The following is a 22,793-nucleotide window of genomic DNA, read 5'->3' as shown; positions in this document are numbered from 1 at the left end:
TGGTGGTGCAACATTTCTTGAACAGGTACCCGGGCTTACAAGATCTGAGGCAGGCCAGAAAAGTCTGTGGCCATTTCCTGCAGTCCTACAGTGCTAGTGCTCGGCTGGCTGACATTCAATGGGAATTCAACCTGCCCACCAACCGCCTCATTTGTGACATGCCCACAAGGTGGAACTTAACATTGGCAATGTTGCAGCAGCCATCCTGTGTGAGTATGGCACAAGGGCAGGCTCAGGGGAGCTTGGCTCTTTTTTGCCACGCCAGTGGCTGCTGATATAGGATGCATGCACTTTCCTGTCACCATTTGAGGAGGCCACAAAGATGGTGAGCCGCGACGATGCATGCATCAGTGACACTGTCCCTCTAGTCTTCCTGCTGAAGCACACCCTTCGTGGAATCATGGACAGGGCATTTGAGGCAGAACAGCGGGAGGAAGAGGAGGACTTCCTTTCCTCACAAGGCCCCCTTTATGCAGATACCATTCCTGCAGGGCCACAAAACACCCAAGAGGAAGAGGAGGAGGATTGTGGCAGCATGGATGTAGAGGATAACATACAGCAATCTTCAAGGGATGTTTTTTATTCCCCAGAAACCCCAGGATTTGTACGTGGCTGGGGAGAGGTTGCTCCTGACAATGTCATCCTTAGTGACCCAGAGTACTCAGAATCTCATGCCTCCTTAAACTTACGCTGCATGGGCTCTCTGATGCTGCAAATCCTGTGAAAGGATTTGTGGTATCAAGGAGAGGGATCATTACTGGATGGCAACCCTTCTTGATCCACGTTACAAGGGTAAAGTTGCAGAGCTCATCCTGCCTTCTTTAGTCCTCAGTGCCCAGGGCTGTAAGGTTTAAGCAACCATTGGCAGCATCTGCAGCATATGATACAGGATTATCTAGGGGCAAGAGCAGACTTGGAGACCTTTCCAACTGAGCATCCACTGGGTTACTGGGTCTTGAGGATGGACCACTGGCCAGAACTTGCTCAATATGCAATCAAGCTACTCACCTGTCCTGCTTCCAGCGTGCTTTCCAAACGGACATTCAGTGCTGCTGGAGGTTTTGTGATGGATAAAAGAATGCGTTTGTCCACAGACTCCGTTGACCGGCTGACATTTATCAAAATGAATCAGTTCTGGATAAACATGAGATATCAAGCCCCTGATGCTGATGTAACTGTTTAAATTTGCTAGGGATCCGGGATCCCTTGAAGACTGCCTATGCTGCCTATCCTATTCCTAAATCTAGATTATGCTAGCTTCCAAAAATGTTTTTGGTTTACGGCACCACCAACACCCAAGGCCCAATTTTTTTTGCACCATTATCACAGGTGCATGTAATTTAAATTTTTGTTTCTAATTTTTAACAGCAGGGCCCATTCCTGCGCACAGCAAGAGTAACTGTGAGGGGTTACAGTGGTCAGGCACCACCAACACCCAAACCCCAATTTTTTGCACCTGTATGACAAGTGCATGTAATATTAATTTTTGTCTCTAATTTTTAACAGCAGGGCTCATTCCTGCACCCAGCAGGAGTAACTGTGAGGGGTTACGGTGTCCAGGCACCACCAACACCCAAGGCCCAATTTTTCTGCACCTGTATGACAAGTACATGTATTTTCAATGTTTGTTTCTAATTTTTAACAGCAGGGCCCATTCCTGCGCCCGGTAAGAGTAACTGTGAGGGGTTACAGTGTTCAGGCACCGCTAGGGATGGGTGAACGGTTTGGGCCGAGCATGAGTTTGGCCTAAACATCGCCCATTCAAGTATTCGCCTAACACCGGAACTTTCTCGGCACTTAGCGGGATGTTCACCTGCCAAGCGCACAGTCAATATGTTATGAACAGTGTCAGGCTCAAAGACCAGTTGCTATAGCAGTGGAAGTTCACACAGGAACCAGTAGGATAGGGACACAGGCAGGTCACCCTGGCAGATGACGCAGGCTCGGAATCTAAGTACTAACTGGTGTTCATCAGAGCTCATGATGGTGGAGATGGATTTTGCTATATGTTAGCACCAGGTCACGGTCCTCAGGATCTCCCCACCAGGAGGTGAGCAGGCCAGGGCACAGTAGCAGATATAGCAGGTAGGGATCAAGCAGAAGCATAGTCAAGGAACAAGCCAAAGGTCGGTAACGAATAGTTGAAAGTAGGGATCAAGCAGAAGTGTAGTTGAGGAGCAAGCCAAATATCAGTAATGAATGGTAGCGACGATACGGACGGCAGCAGAAGAGACAAGCGAGCTATTGGCTGGTGAAGGCACAATATTCTGGCAACCATGAAGTGCAGAGACATGGCTTAAAATAGGAAGTTCATGGGAGGAGCAAAGGGTTCAAGGCAATTAAAATTTACGGCAAGATCATTCTAGGATTTGTTCAGGGAACTGTACAGCATTCCAGGTGGCTCAGCAAGCGGAGACATTGCCAGACACAGCAGAGGTCCCAGGTTCAAGTCCAGGTCCTGACACAATAGGTTGTTAAGGCTTCCCTGCTGAGAGCTGAAAAAGAAATGGATAATCGCATATTTTTTTTTTTTTTTACTTACCTCGTAGCGAAGAAAAAATACTTACCTTACTTCCTTCTTCCTCCTTCCTCGGCCGCGGCCCGTCGTCACTTCCTGGCTCTGCAATGATTCCTGGGAGCTGAACGTCATAGCTCCCAGGAATCATTGCGCCTGCACCGGCCCCGACGTCAGTTCCGGGTCGCGCGCGTCATCCCCTTCTAAACAGCTTCTGGGCATGCCCAGAAGCTGTAGAGGGATGACGCGCGCGACCCGGAAATGACGTCGGGGCCGGCGCAGAGCATCGTGGGACCAAAGAAGGCGGAAGAAGACGCCGAAGGGGATCTCGCTGGCTTCAAGCTGCCCACATCTGAGATGGCAGCGCTGGACAAGACGTTTGCAAGGTAAGTATTTGTCCTAACAGGTAAGTGCAACCCGGGACAGATCAGAGGCTAGCCATTGTGGAATGTACTAGCCCTGACTGTCCCGGGCGTATTAAAAAAAAAAAAAAAATCCAGGGTGGAACTCCGCTTTAATGACCAGGCCACTTTTTTCAACTTGGCCCTGTGTAAATTTAACTGATAATTGCGTGGTCATGCAATGCTGTACACAAACAAAATATTTTTTTCCCCACAAACAGAGCTTTCTTTTGGTGGTATTTGATCACCTCTGTGCTTTTTATTTTTTGCGATATTAATAAAAAAGGAGCGAAAATTTTGAGAAAAAAATGACATTTTCTACTTTGTCTTTTAAAAAATATCCAATATACTCAATTTTTGTCATATATTTTGGCCAAAATGTATTTAGCTACATGTCTTTGACAAAAAAAACTTCAATAAGTGTATTTTTTTTGGTTTGCGCAAAAGTTATAGCATCTACAAACTATGGTGTAAATACTGGAATTTATGCGGCTTTTACTTTCTGACTGGCTATCTCACTTCTTGAAGTGCTAAAATGGCAGTGCAGTACAAACCCCCCCCCCCCCAAAAAAAAATGACCACTTTTTGGAAAGTAGACATCCTAAAGAATGTCCTGAGAGGCATGTTGAGCTCATTGGATATTTCATTTTTTTGTCACAGGTGTTTGAAAAACGACTAAAAAAAAAATTATTATTTTTTTTTTTTTACACAAAGTTGTCATTGAAATGATATATTGCTCACGCATGCCATGGGTATATGTGCAATTACAAAAAGGTAGAAGAAATCAGCGCTTAGGATAAAAGACTAAAAAACAATTAAGGCTGCTGCCCACTTCAAAAAATGCAACCCTGAAAGGGAAGCATCAGATATATGAATAAAAAAGCCGAATAAGATGAATAATGAATAATGAATAAGATGCCGTAAGCCAAACACCTACTTTATTGCGGAGTGGAATCGAGTTCAGGGAGGAAGGATAGGAGAAGGGACCAGGTTGCCGGTGTATGGGAGCGATCATGTCTATTACATGTCTATTTTTATTAAAATAAAACGTTTTTAAGCGATTCTTTACTATCGGAGGCTTCTTTCCTTTTTTATACCCGGGGATTGTAATGGTTATTTCCCTAATGTACTGATGCCGTAAGCCAAACACCTACTTTATTGCGGAGTGGAATCGAGTTCAGGGAGGAAGGATAGGAGAAGGGACCAGGTTGCCGGTGTATGGGAGCGATCCCCAATATCGACCCGCTACTCACCCCTGTAGGGGTACTTGAATCTGGTAAGCGCAGGACCCCAGGAGAAGGGGAGCACCTTACCTTCCGCCCACTCACTGCACTCCGGGCCATAGAGAAAAGAGCACTTTAACAATTTGTATATGGACTATACATCTTTAGGACTTTTTGGAATCACTCACCAGCTTTGATTGCATGACACCTGGATTTATCGGTTGTGTCTTTATATAGTGACATTTATTTATTCTGCTGAGTTTGCACAGTTTCACCTTTTAAAACTGCACTGTTGCACTTGTGTATGGGCAGCTATATCTGTTACTTGTGTTGAACTCCCATCGTATATTCACCACTGAAGCTATATATACCTTATAGGCACGAGTATATACTTTCATCTTGTTTACCAATAAAGCATATTTTACAGTTACCTGTATCCAAAACTGCATAGTATTTTTTTCACTTTGGTATTTATATGCACATAATCACTTTATTTTTATACACATATGTTTACATGCACATAGTTAGCGGATTTGCACACACCTGGATATACATTTATTTTGTTAGACCTGCATGAATTTATTGCTGGTTCCTCACATATATTACGGTTAGAGAAAATACCTATTTATTTATTTTATTTTTTCATAAGCTACACTGGTTTATTGCTGATTTTGCACGTATTTATTTGTTACCTCATTTACACACATTGGGCAGTATATTTATTTATTTATACCGCTAGATTTGCACACGTTTAACCTTGGGTCTGCACATATTCCTATTTATATATCTCCTTATATTAACATGCACACCGCAATCTGCATATCTTTTATCACGCATCGGATTATTTATATCACATTTATATTGCCTGAATTGTTTATGTTTTTTACTCAACATGGATGCACATATATTTTAATTTCAAGCTCTTAACTAATTACCACCTAAATTTTAACTATATATATACACTCCCTATTCCCTATACTGTGCCATTTTCTAACAAAACGCCAGGTAACACTTTTGAGGAGTGATCAATTGACATTAAGCAATCCAATTCTGATTTCCCATTACCTGACACTTATCCGGCAGCGCCAGTCACTTCCCTTTTTTATTCATATGTGCAATTACACCCCAAAATATATTCTGCTGCTTCTCCTGAGTACAGGGATACCACATGTGTGAGACTTTCTGGGAGCCTAGCTGTGTACGGGAACCCGAAAACCAATCACCACCTTCAGAATTTCAAAGGATGTAAATTTCTCATTGCACTTTCTCACTACCTATCATGGTTTCGGGGGCCCTGAAATGTCAAGATAGCACAAAACCCCAAAGTAGAGACCCAAGCTATTTGCTGAGAGGCATGTCGAGTCCATGGAATATTTTATATTTTGGGAAAATTACATTTTTTTTTTTAAATTTTAACACAAAGTTGTCAATAAATGATATTTTTCTCACACATGCCATGGGTATATGTAAAAAAAACACTGCAAAATACATTCTGCTGCTTCTCCTGAGTATAGGGATACCCCATGTGTGAGACTTTTTGGCAGTCTAGCCGCGTACAGGACCCTGAAAACCAATCACTGCCTTCAGGCTTTCCAAGGGCATAACATTTTGATTTCACCCCTCACTACCTATCACAGTTTCAGAGGCCATGAAATGCCAAGAAAGCACAACCCCCCCCCCCCAATGACCCCTTTCGGAAAGTAGACAACCTGAGCTATTTGCAGAGAGGCATGTTGAGTGTTTTGCAGATCTCACTTTTTGTCACAAAGTTGTAACGCCGCCGAGTGCTCCGGGTCCCGTGGCTTCCCCGGAGCACTCGAGGCGTCCCGCGGGCTGCAGCGCTCCGGTCATCGTCCCCGACCGTGAGCGCTGTTCCCCCGCACCTGCACTACTTACCCGCCGGGTCCCGTCATCTCGGCCGCTCGGTACACACCGGGCTCCTTCCTCCTCCCGGCGCGCGCGGCCCCGCCCCCTAGGGCACGCGCTCGCCGCTGCATTGAAATTTAAAGGGCCAGTGCACCACTAATTGGTGCCTGGTCCAATCAGTACCAAACCATATAAAAACCCACTTCCCCTTCCTGTCCTTGCCAAATCTTGTTGCCTTTTGTGCCTTGAGAAAGCTTTTGGTGTATTTTTCCCTGCCTGTGTATCAGACCTTCTGCTGTTGCCCCTGACTATGAACCTTGCCGCCTGCCTTGACCTTTTGCTCCGTCTGACCTTGCCTTTGCCTTGTCCTTCTGTACCGCGCCTGAATCAGCTGTCTTTGAGGTTGAGCCGTTACCGGAGGATACGACCTGGTTGCTACCACCGCAGCAAGTCCATCCCGCCTTGCGGCGGGCTCTGGTGAAAACCGGTAGTAACTTAGAACCGGTCCCCTGGTACGGTCCACGCCAATCCCTCACTGACACAGAGGATCCACCTCCAGTGCAGTCACCTGCCGCCAGTCCGGACCCTGACAAAAGTTTTGCATTTTCCTTTATTTTCTTCATTTTTCACAATAAATGAGAGCTGCAAAATACTCACCATGCATCTTAGCAAATACCCTGGGGTGTTTACTTTTCGAAAATGGGTCATTTGGGGGGGGGGGGGGGGTTTGTGCTATCTTGGAATTTCATGGCCTTCAAAACTGTGATAGGTAGTGAGGAGTGAAATCAACAATTTACGCCCTTAGAAAGCCTGAAGGCTGTGATTGGTTTTCGGGGACCTGTACGCAGCTAGTCTGCCAAAAAGTATCACACATGGGGTATCCCCATACTCAGGAGAAGCAGCAGAATGTATTTTGGGGTGTCATTTCACATATACCCATGGCATGTGTGAGAAATATATAATTTAGTGACAACTTTGTGTAAAAAAAAAAAAAATAATAATTTTCCCTAAACTTGTGGAAAAATATAAAATATTCTATGGACTCACCATGCCTCTCGGCAAATAGCTTGGAGTGTCTACTTTGCAAAATGGGGTCATTTGAGGGGGTTTGTGCTATCTTGGCATCTCATGGCCTTTAAAACTGTGATAGGTAGTAAGAAGTGAAATCAACAATTTACGCCCTTAGAAAGCCTGAAGGCGGTGATTGGTTTTCGGGGTCCTGTACGCGGCTAGACTGCCAAAAAGTCTCACACATGGGGTATCCCCATTCTCAGGAGAAGCAGCAGAATGTATTTTGGGGTGTCATTTCTCATATACCCATGGCAAAGTACCCCTTTTTGGAAAGTAGACATCCTAAAGAATGTCCTGAGAGGCATGTTGAGCTCATTGGATATTTAATTTTTTTGTCACAGGTGTTTGAAAAATGACACAAAAAATTATTATTTATTTATTTTACAAAAAGTTGTCATTGAAATTATATATTGCTCGCGCATGCCATGGGTATATGTGCAATTACACCCCAAAATATATTCTGCTGCTTCTCCTGAGTACAGGGATACCACATGTGTGAGACTTTCTGGGAGCCTAGCTGTGTACGGGACCCCGAAATCTAATCACCACCTTCAGAATTTCAAAGGACGTAAATTTCTCATTGCACTTTCTCACTACCTATCACGGTTTCGGAGGCCCTGAAATGTCAAGATAGCACAAAACCCCCCCAAATTACCCCATTTTGGAAAGTAGACACCCAAGCTATTTGCTGAGAGGCAAGTTGAGTCCATGGAATATTTTATATTTTGCCGCAAGTTTTGGGAAAATTACATTTTTTTTTTTAATTTTAACACAAAGTTGTCACTAAATTATATTTTTCTCACACATGCCATGGGTTTATGTAAACACTGAAAAATACATTCTGCTGCTTCTCCTGAGTATAGGGATACCCCATGTGTGAGACTTTTTGGCAGTCTAGCCGCGTACAAGACCCCGAAAACCAATCACTGCCTTCAGGCTTTCCAATGGCGTAAAATTTTGATTTCACTCCTCACTACCTTTCACAGTTTCAGAGGCCATGAAATGCCAAGAAAGCACAAACCCCCCCAAATGACCCCTTTCGGAAAGTAGACACCCTAAGCTATTTGCAGAGAGGCATGTTGAGTGTTTTGCAGATCTCACTTTTTGTCACAAAGTTTTTAAATTGGAAAAAAGAGAAAAATAAATGCATTTTCCTTTATTTTCCACAATAAATGAGAGCTGCAAAATATTCACCATGCATCTTAGCAAATACCCTGGGGTGCTTACTTTTCGAAAAGGGGTCATTTGCGGGGTTTTGTGCTATCTTGGCATTTCATGGCCTTCAAAACTGTGATAGGTAGTGAGGAGTGAAATCAACAATTTACGCCCTTAGAAAGCCTGAAGGCGGTGATTGGTGTTCGGGGTCCTGTACGCAGCTAGACTGTAGTTACGGTCGCAAGCGCTAAACCAAGTCACAAGTCACACTATTACAGAAATATAGAAAACTGCTGTATACTGTCTATAGTGTGCAATGTGACAGGGGGTGAAGGGGTTAACTGGGGGTGATCGGGGGGGATCAGGGGGTTATATCTTTATTGGGGGGGTGGCGGGTACCCTAAACCTACTTGGGACAGAAACTAACTCGCTAGCGCTAACTGAAGTCACAATCACACTATTACAGAAATACAGAAAACTGCTATATACCTGTATATAGTGTGCAATGTGACAGGGCCATCAGGAAGCCAGGCCTTGCCAGAGGAGGCCTGTTCTAGTTCAGTGATGGGGTCCTCCAGGAGGGAGGAGGCGGTGGAAGACAGGAAAGGAAGGCCCGATTTGTAATGGCTAATATGGTCTTTGTGAGCTTGTAGTTGGATATCAGAGCGTCTCGGGTTAGATCATATAGGTTGGCATATATATAGGAGGTTTCTGCAATCTCCCTGGACAAAATTTTTCTAGAACCATCCCTTGAAGTTATGGTGGGAACGTACATTTTGCCTCATTGCCATATCAAAACATTGGCCAAGGACTTGCCACAACAGTTCCTATATTCCTAAAAATGGTGTTTACATTTGACCACGGTAGCTTTCACCTTGTCCAGACAGAGGGTTTTACATTCCAATCTGAGATGGATAAGTTCAGCAAGTTTATCTGAGTCTGGGATTATTTGTGAAGTTATTCCAACCTATTGATTTCAGAGTGAAGTTCAAGAGTCTGTTTATTTTCCTGTTTCTTGCAAATGAACCCATGTTTAAAAAAGAAACCATTATGGGCCTCCAACATGGTGTGTGGGGACATTTCGGAATTGGAGTTGGTAGCAAATTAGTTGCAAAGATCCCCTGAGGAAGTCACATGACTTTGCGATGGTACGCATTGGGAGGAGCCTATGACCTTACGCTGCAAACAGAAAGTCTGCGGGCTGCCATCTTGCATGAGCCCTAGAAGACATGAACAGTTCATACTCTGTGACCCGCCCCCCGCCCTGTTAATAACAGTCACTGTATTTGCAACCCTATTGCTGTCCTTTTAGCAGGGTGAAAGTAACTTTACACATGTGTAGCATTTGTTTCAAGCCTTTTTCACCATGTTAAAAGGACAGCAATATGGTTAGCATTACAGTGACTGTTATTAGTCTAGGTTCATTAAACTAGCCAATGCTCTGAAAAGCAATTCATGCAGATTGCTTTTCAGGTCCTTTCCACATGAGCAGCCTGATGGGGTCTGCCTGTTCATTTCTGATCAGACCCCCCATTCTCCTCTATGGAGTGACAGATGTGAAAGGAATTGATTAGTTTGAAATGCAGATTTAAACTAAGTACGAGCAGGCTGAGGGTACCCAAGCTGATTGATCGTTCAACGTGAGTACAACGTACAACCAGCCTGTCGGATTTTACATACGCTTATCGCTAGCAGCTCTTGTAGCCGCTAGCAATAATTACTATGTTCTTCCGCAGGAGTGATTCCCCTGTCTGTTTTGATGGGGGAATCGAGCAAATGTTTTTCCTGCAAGCCGTAGGACAAAAAAATAATGGGGTTTTAACTCTTCCATAATTTAGCCAAAATGGGAAAAAGGTGCTAGCTTTATACTGTATATTCTTTGGTTTTATACATAGCTAGAACATCTAACAAGGTTATATCATTGCAGGAGATTTTCCCCTCACGTCCTGTCTTGGTAAAGGAATCTCCCTGAGGGATATAGCCAGCAATTGTTTCCTTATATATATATATATATATATATAATAAATATATTAGATAATATGGACAATATAAGGCAACAATTGCAAGCTATTTCCCCACAGTGAGATTACCTCACTCCCTGTTCTGGTGACACTAAGACAGGAAGTGAGGGGAAATCTCATGCAATGATATAACCCTATTAGATGTTCTAGTTACGTATAAAAAGTATATATGAAGCAAGCACCTTTTTTCCATAGTGGCTAAATTATGAAAGAGTTAAAACCCCATTCTTTTTTTACCATTGTAAGGTCCCGTAGACACAACAGGTAGTGAGAGGGAAATGCCCTTGGAGACAGTTGTCATCAGAACCGAAGTACCCATTGGGAGTTTTCCTCTCTTTTTCAGCTCTGGTTGGATTTTCCACATGGGGTCACTGGGACAAGGTGCTCTTCGTCCTGGTGCCCAAAAGGAAAAAAATAGAGTTGTCACTAGAAGGGGAGGAGGGGGGTTTGAACCCTTCACTACTCCAAAACTAAAATAAAAATGTGGATTTAGTTTCACTTTAAAATTACGAGTTTCTGAACATCTACAGTATCTCACAAATATGAGTACACCCCTCACATTTTTGTAAATATTTTATTATATCTTTTCATGTGACAACACTGAAGAAATTACACTTTGCTACAATGTAAAGTAGTGATTGTACAGCTTGTATTACAGTGTAAATTTTCTGTCCCCTCAAAATAACTCAACACACAGCCATTAATGTCCAAACTGCTGGCAACAAAAGTGAGTACACCCATAAGTGAAAATGTCCAATTTAGGCCCAATTAGCCATTTTCCCTCCCTGGTGTCATGTGACTCGTTAGCGTTTCAAGGTCTCAGGGAGCAGGGGTGTTAAATTTGGTGTTATCACTCTCACCCTCTCATACTGGTCACTGGAAGTTCAACATGGCACCTCATGGCAAAGAACTCTCTGAGGATCTGAAAAAAAGAATTGTTGCTCTACATAAAGATGGCCTAGGCTATATGAAGATTGGCAAGACCCTGAAACTGAGCTGCAGCATGGTGGCCAAGACCATACAGCCGTTTAACAGGACAGGTTCTACTCAGAACAGGCCTCGCCATGGTCGACCAAAGAAGTTGAGTGCACGTGCTTAGCGTCATATACAGAGGTTGTCTTTAGGATATCTTTGTATTTTTGTATTCTAAATACTGCTTTATTTTTTTCCGTGTCGATTGATAAATCTATGTCGACAGTTCTTTTTTTTTTTTTTTTGGTACTTCTCTACACACCTGTATTGTACTTTAATTTACTTTTTTCTGTTACCAAATAAACAAGTTTTAAATATAAATTAAATGTCCAGCATATGTCACAAGTTTACAATATAAAAAAAGTAAATCTGCATTTTGAATAGGCTCAGATATCCTCTAGGGAGCCTTTGTAGGGATTTTGTATTAAACAGTCAAGCACTGATCAAAGCAGTGGCGATGTCCTACCTATCATCCTACAAGAAATTCTCATATAAAGTCTGTAATTTTTCATTTTCATGACTTCAATGCCAGATATTCACAGAATAGCAGCTGTTATGCACACTGTGAGAATTTTGTTCTCATGCCATAAGAAGTTGTTTTACAGCAAGGAAACTTTTCCGCAGCCCAGAGGAACTTTATGGCATTTTCAGGCATTTGCTAAAAAAACTAATAGAAACCATCATTCCCACTAATGCCCGCTGTTAAGCTTGCAAACAGTCTGTAATATCCCGCTATGAATTTTCTAATTTCAAAAACAGAATCAGGGAACACCACAATAATTTTTCTCAACACTCCTAGGGTCGTAAAACTGCAAAAAGTTTATGGCTTGTGCTGCTATTCCTCCTGTGAGGATGCTTCCATTTTGGGTCAAAATAAGAAACAGCACCATTTATCTCAAGTAGTTTGCCCAGCATGAAGAAACACATTAAAAATGGAATGTCATGAGCACTTCCGTGAAACCTTGCAGGTTCGTAACATCTGTGTGTATGTTGCATGATGATGTAAATACACTGGCACTGGAACCTTGTGAATATTGTTCTTTACTAGGTGAAGAGCATCTCAAATTTAGTCAATGTTAAGGCAGGTGCAGTCTACTTTCTCCAATGAAGGTGGCACTCGTTCAAAGTCTAGAGGAACCTAGTTCCTCTATGGTTTCCTATGTCACAGGGAGGCAGCTATCCAATTGGATGCTGGCAGCCTATGTGACTCTGGTGGCCATCTTGGATCAGGCAGAGTCTATTTAAGACCCTGGCTCCTGGGTTTGGAATGCATTTTGCAAGTGGCTAGAGTAGGGACAGGTCACCTGTCTGTTAGGAACAGTGCTTAGTGACAGGGAAAGGTTCTGGAGGAGTAGGGAAAGTGCAGGGACATGCCATCCTTCCTGGAAGCCTTCCTGTATGGGTTTAGACAGGCTGCATTCCGCTTCTCAAGACAGATGCAATCAGCACCTTTAGTCCACCACTCCACTGCCATTTTGCTGTTTTGCTCTTGGTCAGGTTTTCCTCCCGCCGTACTTGTTTGCTTTTGCTGGACTTCTGTTATTTTATATTCTTGTAATTTAACCTAGACTCTGTGTGTTTTCTGCCACTTCACCAACTTGCACCACCCCACAAATAAACCCACACCGAGTCCATTTTAGGACAACACTTTAGGCAACACAGACAGTTATATGAGAGATGATTGGAGAACAGTAGCTTTGTAGTGGACTTATCATAAAAAGTCACACTTTATATGGGACAGTGGGCATATCTCAGCATTACCAAATACTTTCAAATTGTTTTGAGAAAACAGCTGTAGCCAAGTGCTTGGATAGCAGAGAGTGCAACTGGACTCTCATGCTGAAGCCTCCTCTCACCTGGAGGAGCTGGTGGAATTTGGTGAAACTGAAAGGACTCACTGAACTTTCAGAAATTTTGTTTCTGAGAAGGACTTTGCCATAGGAGTGAATTGGGAATGGACTACAATCCCCAGAGAGAAAGACATGTAAGGGGAGGAGAGAAGTGGGTTTTCCTGCACTTTTAGAAAATATGAGCTCTCTTGCTTTGAGTGTGAGGGGACTAGAGCAGTGCGCACCTCTGTGCCTGTATAGGCACTTGTCAGTGGCAGACTAAGAACCAGATTTCTGAGGACTGGTGTTTCCCTGAGAGCAGAGCCAGAGGAATTGCAAACAGAGGAGTGTTCAGACCAAGGTTTTCTTGTTCTCTGGTGAGTGTCCACTGTTGTGTTTGGTTTTACTGCTGATAGCAAATCAGGAAAAGGGGAACTGTCTATCTACCTAGTAATTTCCAAATCACTGCATGCAGAGTTTAAAGGGATAGTACAGATGTGCACCACCGTAAAAACTGGACCCCACTGATCAGCTGGCTGAAGGTTGCTTGTCAAGAGCCAGGTGCTTACCAACTGCTTCATAGGGATCCTGAACTGAATTACTAGTAGCCAGGGTACCTCCCTCAAGATATAAATATAAATAGGGGGATATATACAGAGTGCACTATGAGATGTTTATTTAGCATTGGTTGAAGAGGAGGGATTATTTAGCATTATTGATACTGTTCAATGCTGATACTGTTTTAGTTATAGTTTTAGTTTAAGGTTATTTTGCTTAATGGCATTGTGATTTAGACTGATATTCAGTTTACTGTGAGCCACCTGCTCAATTTAATTTCTACATTGTAATTTACTTTTGTCCTGTGACAATATACTTGCTTTATTTACAATTAATTAGCCTGGTGCTTTTTTCCTGATACTCTAACATAGTTGTGTGTAGGATACTGATACTCATGCTCACATAGGTGTTTGCAGCATCCTATTTTTTAACCAGGTGTGTGAGAGGGGATAAGCTGTTGACAGAGTCGTGGTAAAGAACAGAGAACCCATTATACCAAACAGCTCCTTTGAGGGTAAGCACTTCATGGCTTCTATCTGCTCTTATAGTAGAACTATAGACAAAACCTTTTTTTTTTTTCATTTTGGATTAGAGTAAGGGAGGGTCATAACCCCTGTTCCATTGTTTTTTTTCACCATCTGTGTCTCATTGCAGAGATTTCCCTTCAATTCCTGTCCTAGAGCCAAACAGGAAGTAAGAGGAAATCCCTGCAAATAAAAGGAATTCCTTGGGGACCCCCAGGTCACCAGAATTATTGTCCCCATTGAAAGATTACCTCTATTACTTTTCTGGGAACAACCCAAAATGTAGGCTTTTCTTTTACTTTCACTTTCAATGATAATAGTAAACAGGACACATAAAGAGGGTGAATTTCCAGAATGGGGGCAGAGGTAGAAATAATCGAATACGTGTTCTAATACCTCTACACTCTGACCAAAACTTAAAAAAGGTTTGCCTTTAGTTATACTTTAAGCAACCGTATGTGACCTAAAAGAAGGTCAACCTAGATAATGTCATCTTGGACAAGCAAGCATATTGTGCGTGCCTTGCATCATTACACAGTGAAAATGGTCTACTGCTTTCAGTCAGATAGACCATATCCAGTAAAATAAGAGGATGAATAAGGCATACTCATTGTGCAACACTACCATAGTTTTTAGATCTTGTTTATGATGCTTCCCATCTAATTAATATTTTGTATATGCAAAAATATTAAATACGCATGAAATATTATATCTATATATCAAATCATAGAAAGACTGGATCATACTGCAACAAAAGAAACGTTTATGGCTAAGCATTACATTAGTCACTTTGAATTTTCAAGCTGAACTACAGGCAGGATATACAGTAAAAGACACAAACAAAAACAGCTTGGTATTCATGAATATACCATTAAATGTATTTTTGCAAGCAATGTAAGTACCTACATTTGGTTTGGTACCACTGTACAGAGGACCTCAGACTGGGAGAGAGAAGTGGCACAGTGCTCTTGAGCTAACAAGGGACATGCAGATAGGAACAGAAAGCAGAATGAGAGAGATAAGCTCATCAGTCTGCTCCTTCTCATTCATTCACTGTCCAGTCACAGGATGTGAGAGTGACAAGACCTGCAAGTCTTACTTTATTGAAGCTGAAAAAATCAAGTCTCCTGCATTGCCACACAGGTCTGAACTGTGTGGCAGATTTGTGTCACTATCAGGAGTGGATGGACAGAAGTACAAATCAGTTGGCAGGCATAAAAGCTCACTTTTATGTATTTGTAATGTTTTATTTAGCTGCTAATCTGGAGTTCAGCTTTAGACTCCTCTGAAGTAGTAATTAATATATATGTTTTTCTATACAGTGCATTCAAATTTGTCAATGCTGTATGAATTATTCAAATAAATAAGCCAGTACCTGACTTAAGACTTGAAGTAGGACAGGTCTTCTTCTTCCGCTGTTTTTGGCACAAGCCTCTGTGTGTCGTGAGGTGCGAAACTTTGCTATGGGGATGTTCTTGGCAGCTGTCTTTATTCCTGCATTACATAAATAGCAAACAGACATTACACACTGGGCAGAGATCTCTACCGCCTGGGGTCATCTTTTACAGTCCATCACTGTGATTATGAATTACATTTGAAAAAGACAGCGATGAGCCATCCAAATAAATCATGATCTGTTGGGGAAAACAATCAGATAAGGAACCAGTTTGTGTAAACTCATTTGGGAGCTTTATGCTTCACCTTTAGATAATTTCCTTTCTCAGACATTACATGATACACAGGAAGCACAAACATCCCTGAGTGATATTACTGCACTGATCTTACTGCAATAGACAGGCATTATGAGTACCCAAAGGCCATGCTGTCATGGCTTGAGTGAGGACTTTTGCAGGGATGTCCCCCCTTTGCTTTTCACCAAAACATTTGTATAATTGCTTCCATCACAAATCCAAATGTGCATTTGGCAGTGTTATGGGCACATGTAATTTTCCATGCTATTTATTTCTGATAGAGGAAGATAATAAAGAAAAAGCTACAATTATGCAATGTTACCACTCTATAAGGGGGTATCCAAACAGTTAACTTGTTGACATGTATACTTTAAAGTATTATTCTACTTTAGCAGCCAAATTGAGATAACCTACTTTACATTTCATACTGTATATATAATATGTTCACATAGCATACATTGCTCATTACTTGATTTCAAATCCTACCTAGCTTTACCATTCTACAGAATATAATGTCAAGTTTGTGTGTGTTGGGGAATGTGGAGTAAACCTGTCTGTACTGTGCTGGCAGATCTTCATTATCAGTTTTAAACTACATGTTTACAAAATCTGTCCTAACAAAGAGTTAAAGATCCCTAGTAGGGATGCACCGAAATTATCGGCCGAAAATGAGCCTATCTCATTTCGGCCAATAATGGGTTAACATTGCCGAAAATAAATATGGCCGCCGTGGGGAAGGAGGAGGGCGCAGCGCAGCGCAGGGCAGGTTTTAAAAGTCCCGCCTCTGGCCGGCGGCACCGCCTCTCAATGACGTCCCTACTACAATCTGTGCATTATGAATGGACATACCAGGTGGGGGGGCGGGGCGAGCGGCCGCTATAGAGAGAACTAATGTGATCCATCCCTGTCAGCTCAGGACGTCTATGTGTGAATGAGAACAGAACTGACCTGACACCAGGTGGGGGGGGGTGGGGGGAGCGGCCGCTATTAGCTGTAACTATGTGAGCCCTTCCACTTCCTTGTCAGGCATGTATCTCCGCTGTCAGGGAAGTGAAGCTCTCACGTAGTTACAGCTAATAGCGGCCGCTCCCCCCGCCCCCCCCCCCCCCCGCCCGGTGTCAGGTCAGTTCTGTTCTCATTCACACATAGTCGTGCTGAGCTGACAGGGATGGATCACATTAGTTCTCTCTATAGCGGCCGCTCGCCCCGCCCCCCGCCTGGTATGTCCATTCATAATGCACAGATCGTAGTAGGGACGTCATTGAGAGGCGGTGCCGCTGGCCAGAGGCGGGACTTTTGAATGAAGGACACCCGAGGAGGGGGACGCTGAGGCAGTGGGGGGGGGGGTATGGCAATGGTATTTGTATTATGCAGCATGAGGGGTTAATGTATTGTCACTGCTGGTCACTCATCTATTAGTGACCGACCATATGGCAGGTAATTAACCCCTTTGTGCTGCATTAGTGCAACCAGTATCAGTGTTAATTAACACTGGTTGCACTGATACTGGTTGCACTAATGCAGCACAAAGGGGTTAATTACCTGCCACTTGTCGGTCACTAATTGATGAGTGACCAGCAGTGACAATACATTAACCCCCACATGCTGCATAATACTAATACCATTGGTAATTAAATTAACCTCTTGCCAACCCATCACAGTACATATACTGTGACAGGGTGGCAGTGACAGGTGTACGTCACTGCCTGTTTTTGGTGTATGCCCCTGTTCTATCCATTTTAAAAAATTTTTGGGGGAAAAAGTAATTTTCGGTTTCGGTTTTCGGCCAAGGGCATCCTGCATTTTCGGTTTCGGTTTCGGCCCAAAATTTTCATTTCGGTGCATCCCTAGTATAAGAAGAAGAAAAAGTGCTGCTACCCATACAGCTCACCAATAAACAAGCTCCCGGGTGTCCGATCCACAGCCGCTTAACTGAGTGCATATGTAGAAAGGTGATCTGCACACCGGTAGTTGCTGTTAAAAAATCTTTATTCAGGAAGCACAGAACACAACTGCTGATAAGATCAGTTGACGCATTTCAGCCTATAAGGCCTTAGTCATAACCATAATGATCACCATAACAAGAACCATAAAGATCTCTAGGCCTGGGTGGTACAATATACAGTTTGTTATTGCACTATGAAAAAATATTGTACATTGCAAATAATTCTAAAGAACAGAAGCTGCTTATGGGCTGGGTCGTCTGCACCCAAGCATGTGGAGGTACCCTTCATACAGAGCATGCTCATTAATGCCCAGGACCAGGCAGAAACTGTGGTCATGTGAAGAATCGAACATTAAAGCAGTTACCCGGCTTAGACATTAGTCTTAATATGTGCAGTAATAAAGTTCAGAGTTCCTTTGAAAAGTGATTTGCTCTATGTCACATTACACCGTAACTAATATATGTTGCATTAGGAGGGACGTGCTGAGCCTGCGCCCACTCCACCAGTCCAGCGTATCTCTGTTACCTCACTCTTAGTACCAGAATGGGGTCCCGCCAAGCACATAGCACAGAACTCTGGCGTTCTAATTAAATCCTTATTTCCCGTACCTCGTGACCAGGCCATAGATCTCCATAATGCGGGTTTGGAACTGTTTGCTACTGAAAACCATCTGCTCAAGAAGGCGCAAGATTACTGACCCCCTTACTACCAGAGGACCTGTCACCTTACCAGGTATCCATGCCTAACAACTGGTTGCTTGTAGTGTTTTCTTCTACTTGGCTACCCATAGCAATTACACTCTTCCTCCTTGTCTTGCTTAGGTAATCTTTCATAGGGTTGATACTTAATATCCCTCTATGCTTTACAGACCCAAGTTCTTTTGTTACACCAGGACCCACATGCACCCCTTTGAGTTACTTCAGACCAGGCTCATAACAGTTATTGTAACGGTAAGAAATGTGGCAGAACAGTTCAGTATGAACAACGTCTTTCCCCTAACTAACTGTAGTAGTGTAGTGGTACTGGCATACCTCAGTAAGTCCATTATGACATTGTCCATGGCTGGATGTCTTTCTGAAAACCCTGCTGCCTTCAGAAGCGCCAAAGGATTCCACTCACAGGTAATACTGGAAGCCCCTGGAACCCTTGGACCATACCTGTCCCACTTTTTATAGCACAGGTGGGCTGGCCAGGGCCAAAAGCCTTGCAACATTTAACCCTTTCACGTGGCCTGGGCCAGCCACTAATTTACTATACCTAAACACAGTTCAACCTGCCTACATGCTTATAGAGGTCTATGTTTACAGCTGCTTCAAACAAACAATTAAAAAAAGAAAGAAATATATATATTTATTTTATTTTAGGTATGCTGTGTAAATGGGAACACATAACAAACATGTAGTGTTTTTTTTTTTTTTTTTCAATTTAATTGCAAAAGTGGAAATACACTTTAAGATTATTGGAAATAGCAAGGGGCACTCTATGTATCTGCAGTAAAAGAGGCTTCTACATATGGAAAATATTCTTTACAGTAAGAGCTGTGAAAAAGTGAACCGACTTCCATAGAAGCTAGTTCTAGTTAAGTAAGATTGATTAAAAAATTGATGTGATTTTAATATGTATATCAACAACCCCTGTTTGCTTTTCAATGCTAGCCAGAGATTTGTTAGAGAGATTTAACCTAGTTTCCTATGCTAACACCTCATAACAGCTTGTCACTCATCTATCTATGCTTACAATTAAAACATGGATATTGGAACTGACAAATCTCACTGTGCAACCAATCTGTTCATTAAATAATATACATTTTTCAACTGCAATCTACTGTGATAAACGATGCACATCAAAGCAAGGGACGTGGACATGGAAACAGAAAAGCATGCTTTTGAACCAGCTTTTGGCTAACTGTCTCATGATCTGACGGCATCTAATATTATTATTATTAATAATATTATATAGGATTTATATAGCGCCAACAGTTTGTGCAGCGCTTTACAATATAAAGGAAGATAATACAATTTCAATATAGTTCAATACAGAAGAATAGGAGGGCCCTACTCATGTAGCTTACCATCTAAAGGGAGGTGCTACAAAAGGTAATAGTTGCAGGGGAGGAGGTGGCCAAAGTACAGTTTTTAGGGGGAGGTGGGGTAGGCTTCCCTAAATAATTATGTTTTTTAGGATTGCCTAAAGGTGGACAGGGTATGAGCTAACCAGACATACTGAGGTAGGAATCAGGGAATGGGAGAGGAATTAGGGAAGTCCTGAAGGTGTACATGGGAGGAGGTGGCTAGGGAGCTAGAGAGCAATATGTCTTGGGAGGAGCTAAGTGGATGATTTGGGCGATATCTCGATTTAGCCAGTGATTGGATATAGGGCTCGAAGGAGAGGTCAGAGATCAGGATCACACCTAGCACTCTGGTGTGTGTGGAGGGACCAACAATTGTGCTATTGATCTCAACAGTAAAGTCATATGGAGGTGATCAGGGAGGCGGAAATATTACAAACTCTGATCTCACAAACAGATTGAGTTTAAAGAAATTATGTGACATCCATATTAATATGTTGCTCAGTAAGTTTGTGATACATGAGGAGATTGAGGGAGTGAGCTGGGGAGTGGAGAGGTAGATCTGGTGTTGGCATAAAGGTGGTATTGGAAGACATGGGAGGTTATGAGCTGGCCCAGGGAAGAGGTATAGAAAAAGAATAGAAGAGACCCAAGTATTATTCCCTTGGCTAGCATAGGGATGTTAAAAAGTGATCTTTGTGATATGATTACAGTGGCAGTGATGTTTCCCACAATGTACTGCTTGGGATAGTCAAAACGTAAAATCATATATTCAGTTTCACTTTGTATGTCAGTTATTTCTAACCTACTTTTAATAATCTGAAAAATCTTTAAGTTTTGTAACTTACTTTGTAAAGATCCTGACACATTCACTTCCTGTAAATCTGTTACAATTCTGGCAATTCAGGGATACGGGACATTGTGCAAACACACAGCATGCCTGTATTGGATAGTTTTTTCAGCCTTCATACCCCCGACGGATCACAGCCTGCCCCATGAAGGCACCCCCTGCTCAAACACAGCCTTTATTTTGCCTCAGGCTTAACAGACTAAAGAATACAGGCAAAACAATAGAAAAGGGTGCCAGGTAAGTATTAGTTAAAAGCAACAATCAATTTATTCCAAGTCCACTTACATTTAAAACTCTTGTATACTGTAAATGCAATGCGTTTGAGGCCGTGCCTCCTTCACCCTAGCCTGATCCAGGAGGCGGGACCTCAGAAATGCATTACGGCCGCCCCTTTTTGCCTGTGTCTTCAGTCTCCTATCAGTGGTACATCCATGCTTGTGGCTACCCTCCAGTCCATAGAAACTGCTGCCTGCTTGTTTTCACACCACACCAACCCTGCATACAGTATACAGGAGTTTTAAATGTGAAAGTTAACTTGGAATAAATTGATTGTTGCTCCTAACTCATGCTTACCTGGCGCCCTTTTCTGCTCCTTTTTATGCTCATGAGGGACACTCAAACCCACTGAGGAGCTGCCCGTGATTGTATGTGTTTCCTTTGCCCACCAGTGCTCTACTACCCTACCATCACTACCAATGCTTGTCCTTTTCTAGCATGAATTTTTTAGACTCATTAGAATCACTTGCATGTCAGTGAAGTGCTGAACCACTTGCTAATTTGTAGTGTGTGTTCTTGTTGTTTAGAGTATACAGGCACACTGTGTGTCTGTACAGTGGCCTGTAACCCCAACACCTACTATCAGGAAGAAGAGCTGCATCGTCACGTTTAGCCTTGTAAAAAAGTTAAGAAAAATCATTTCTGAAACTAAGCAAAAGCAGATAGCAGATAGCAGATATGGTGTTTGCATATTTATAACTGTATTAGAAAGGGTCTATATAACATTGTATATTCACAACGACTTTAGGTACTGATTATAAGTGAAAGGGCCAAAAATGCATTTAAGCAGCTGGGGGTGTACCTCTTCATGTGCCTTGATTTTGTACGCGCTCCCATCCTGCTTGATCTCTTGGCTGATTGTTGGAACTTGTTTGCATCCAATTGTTTTATCCCTTCTGAACAGTCCTGTAAGGATGAATAATGCGATATATAAGATACTGGGTTCATTTTTATCATTACTTTAGTAATTGATGTTATGATGTTTACTTCCTATCCTGTATCATTAAAGTTGAATTATAGGCAAACATTTAAATACATAGATAAAATACATATATTATTATTATTATTATTATTATACAGGATTTATATAGCACCAACAGTTTGCGCAGCGCTTTACAATATGAGGGAAGACAATACAGTTACAATACAATGCAATACAGGAGGAATTAAAAGGCCCTGCTCGTTAGAGCTTACAATCTAGAAGGGAGGGTAAAGTGAAACAAAAGGCAATAACTGTGGGGGATGAGATGATGGAGAAAATGGAAGTATAGTTGTTAGGTGTGCGTAGGATAGGCTTCTCTGAAAAGGAGGGTTTTCAGGGATCGTCTAAAAGCTAATAGAATAGGAGATAATCAGACAGATTGGGGTAAGGAGTTCCATAGGATTGGAGAAGCTCTGGAAAAGTCCTGGAGGCGAGTATGGGAGGAGGTGACGGGGGTGCTAGAGAGCATTAAGTTTTGAGAGGAACGAAGAGAGCGATTAGGTTGGTATTTTGAGACTAGGCTAGTGATGTAGCTGGGGCTAAACTGTGGATGGCTTTGTAAGATGTTGTTAGTATTTTAAATTTAATTTGTTGGGTGAGCAGAAGCCAGTGGAGGGCTTGATAGAGAGGAGTAGCGGACACTGAGCGATTGGTAAGGTTGATGAGTCTGGCAGCAGCATTCATGATAGATACAAGGGGGGATAGCCTATGTAGAGGTAAGCCAATGAGAAGGGAATTGCAGTAGTCGAGGCACAAGATGACCAGGGAGTGAACTAGGAGCTTTGCTGTGTCTTTGGTTAGAAAGGGGCATATTTTGGAGATGCTGCAGAGGTTTAGGTGGCAAG

At 42.5% G+C, this 22,793-nt stretch overlaps 1 protein-coding gene across 1 annotated transcript in view; it reads right to left on the bottom strand.

The window, feature by feature from the left end:
* Positions 1–22,793, bottom strand: part of LOC309566445 (uncharacterized protein) — a 229,291-nt gene that overhangs the window by 185,090 nt on the left and 21,408 nt on the right. Inside the window, exons 2-3 of the mRNA XM_082271588.1 lie at positions 21,769–21,872; positions 15,511–15,629 (exon numbers count right to left, since the gene is read on the bottom strand). Of these exons, the coding sequence (XP_082127714.1) occupies positions 15,511–15,629; positions 21,769–21,872 (223 nt within the window). The remainder of the gene's footprint in view (positions 1–15,510; positions 15,630–21,768; positions 21,873–22,793) is intronic.

The sequence above is a fragment of the Pelophylax lessonae genome (genome assembly GCF_965119305.1).
Source record: "Pelophylax lessonae genome assembly, chromosome: 11".
NCBI classification, from domain to species: Eukaryota; Metazoa; Chordata; class Amphibia; order Anura; family Ranidae; genus Pelophylax; species Pelophylax lessonae.
The sequence above is the reverse complement of the archived record's forward strand: the minus strand, read 5'-3'. Positions and strand labels throughout refer to the sequence as shown.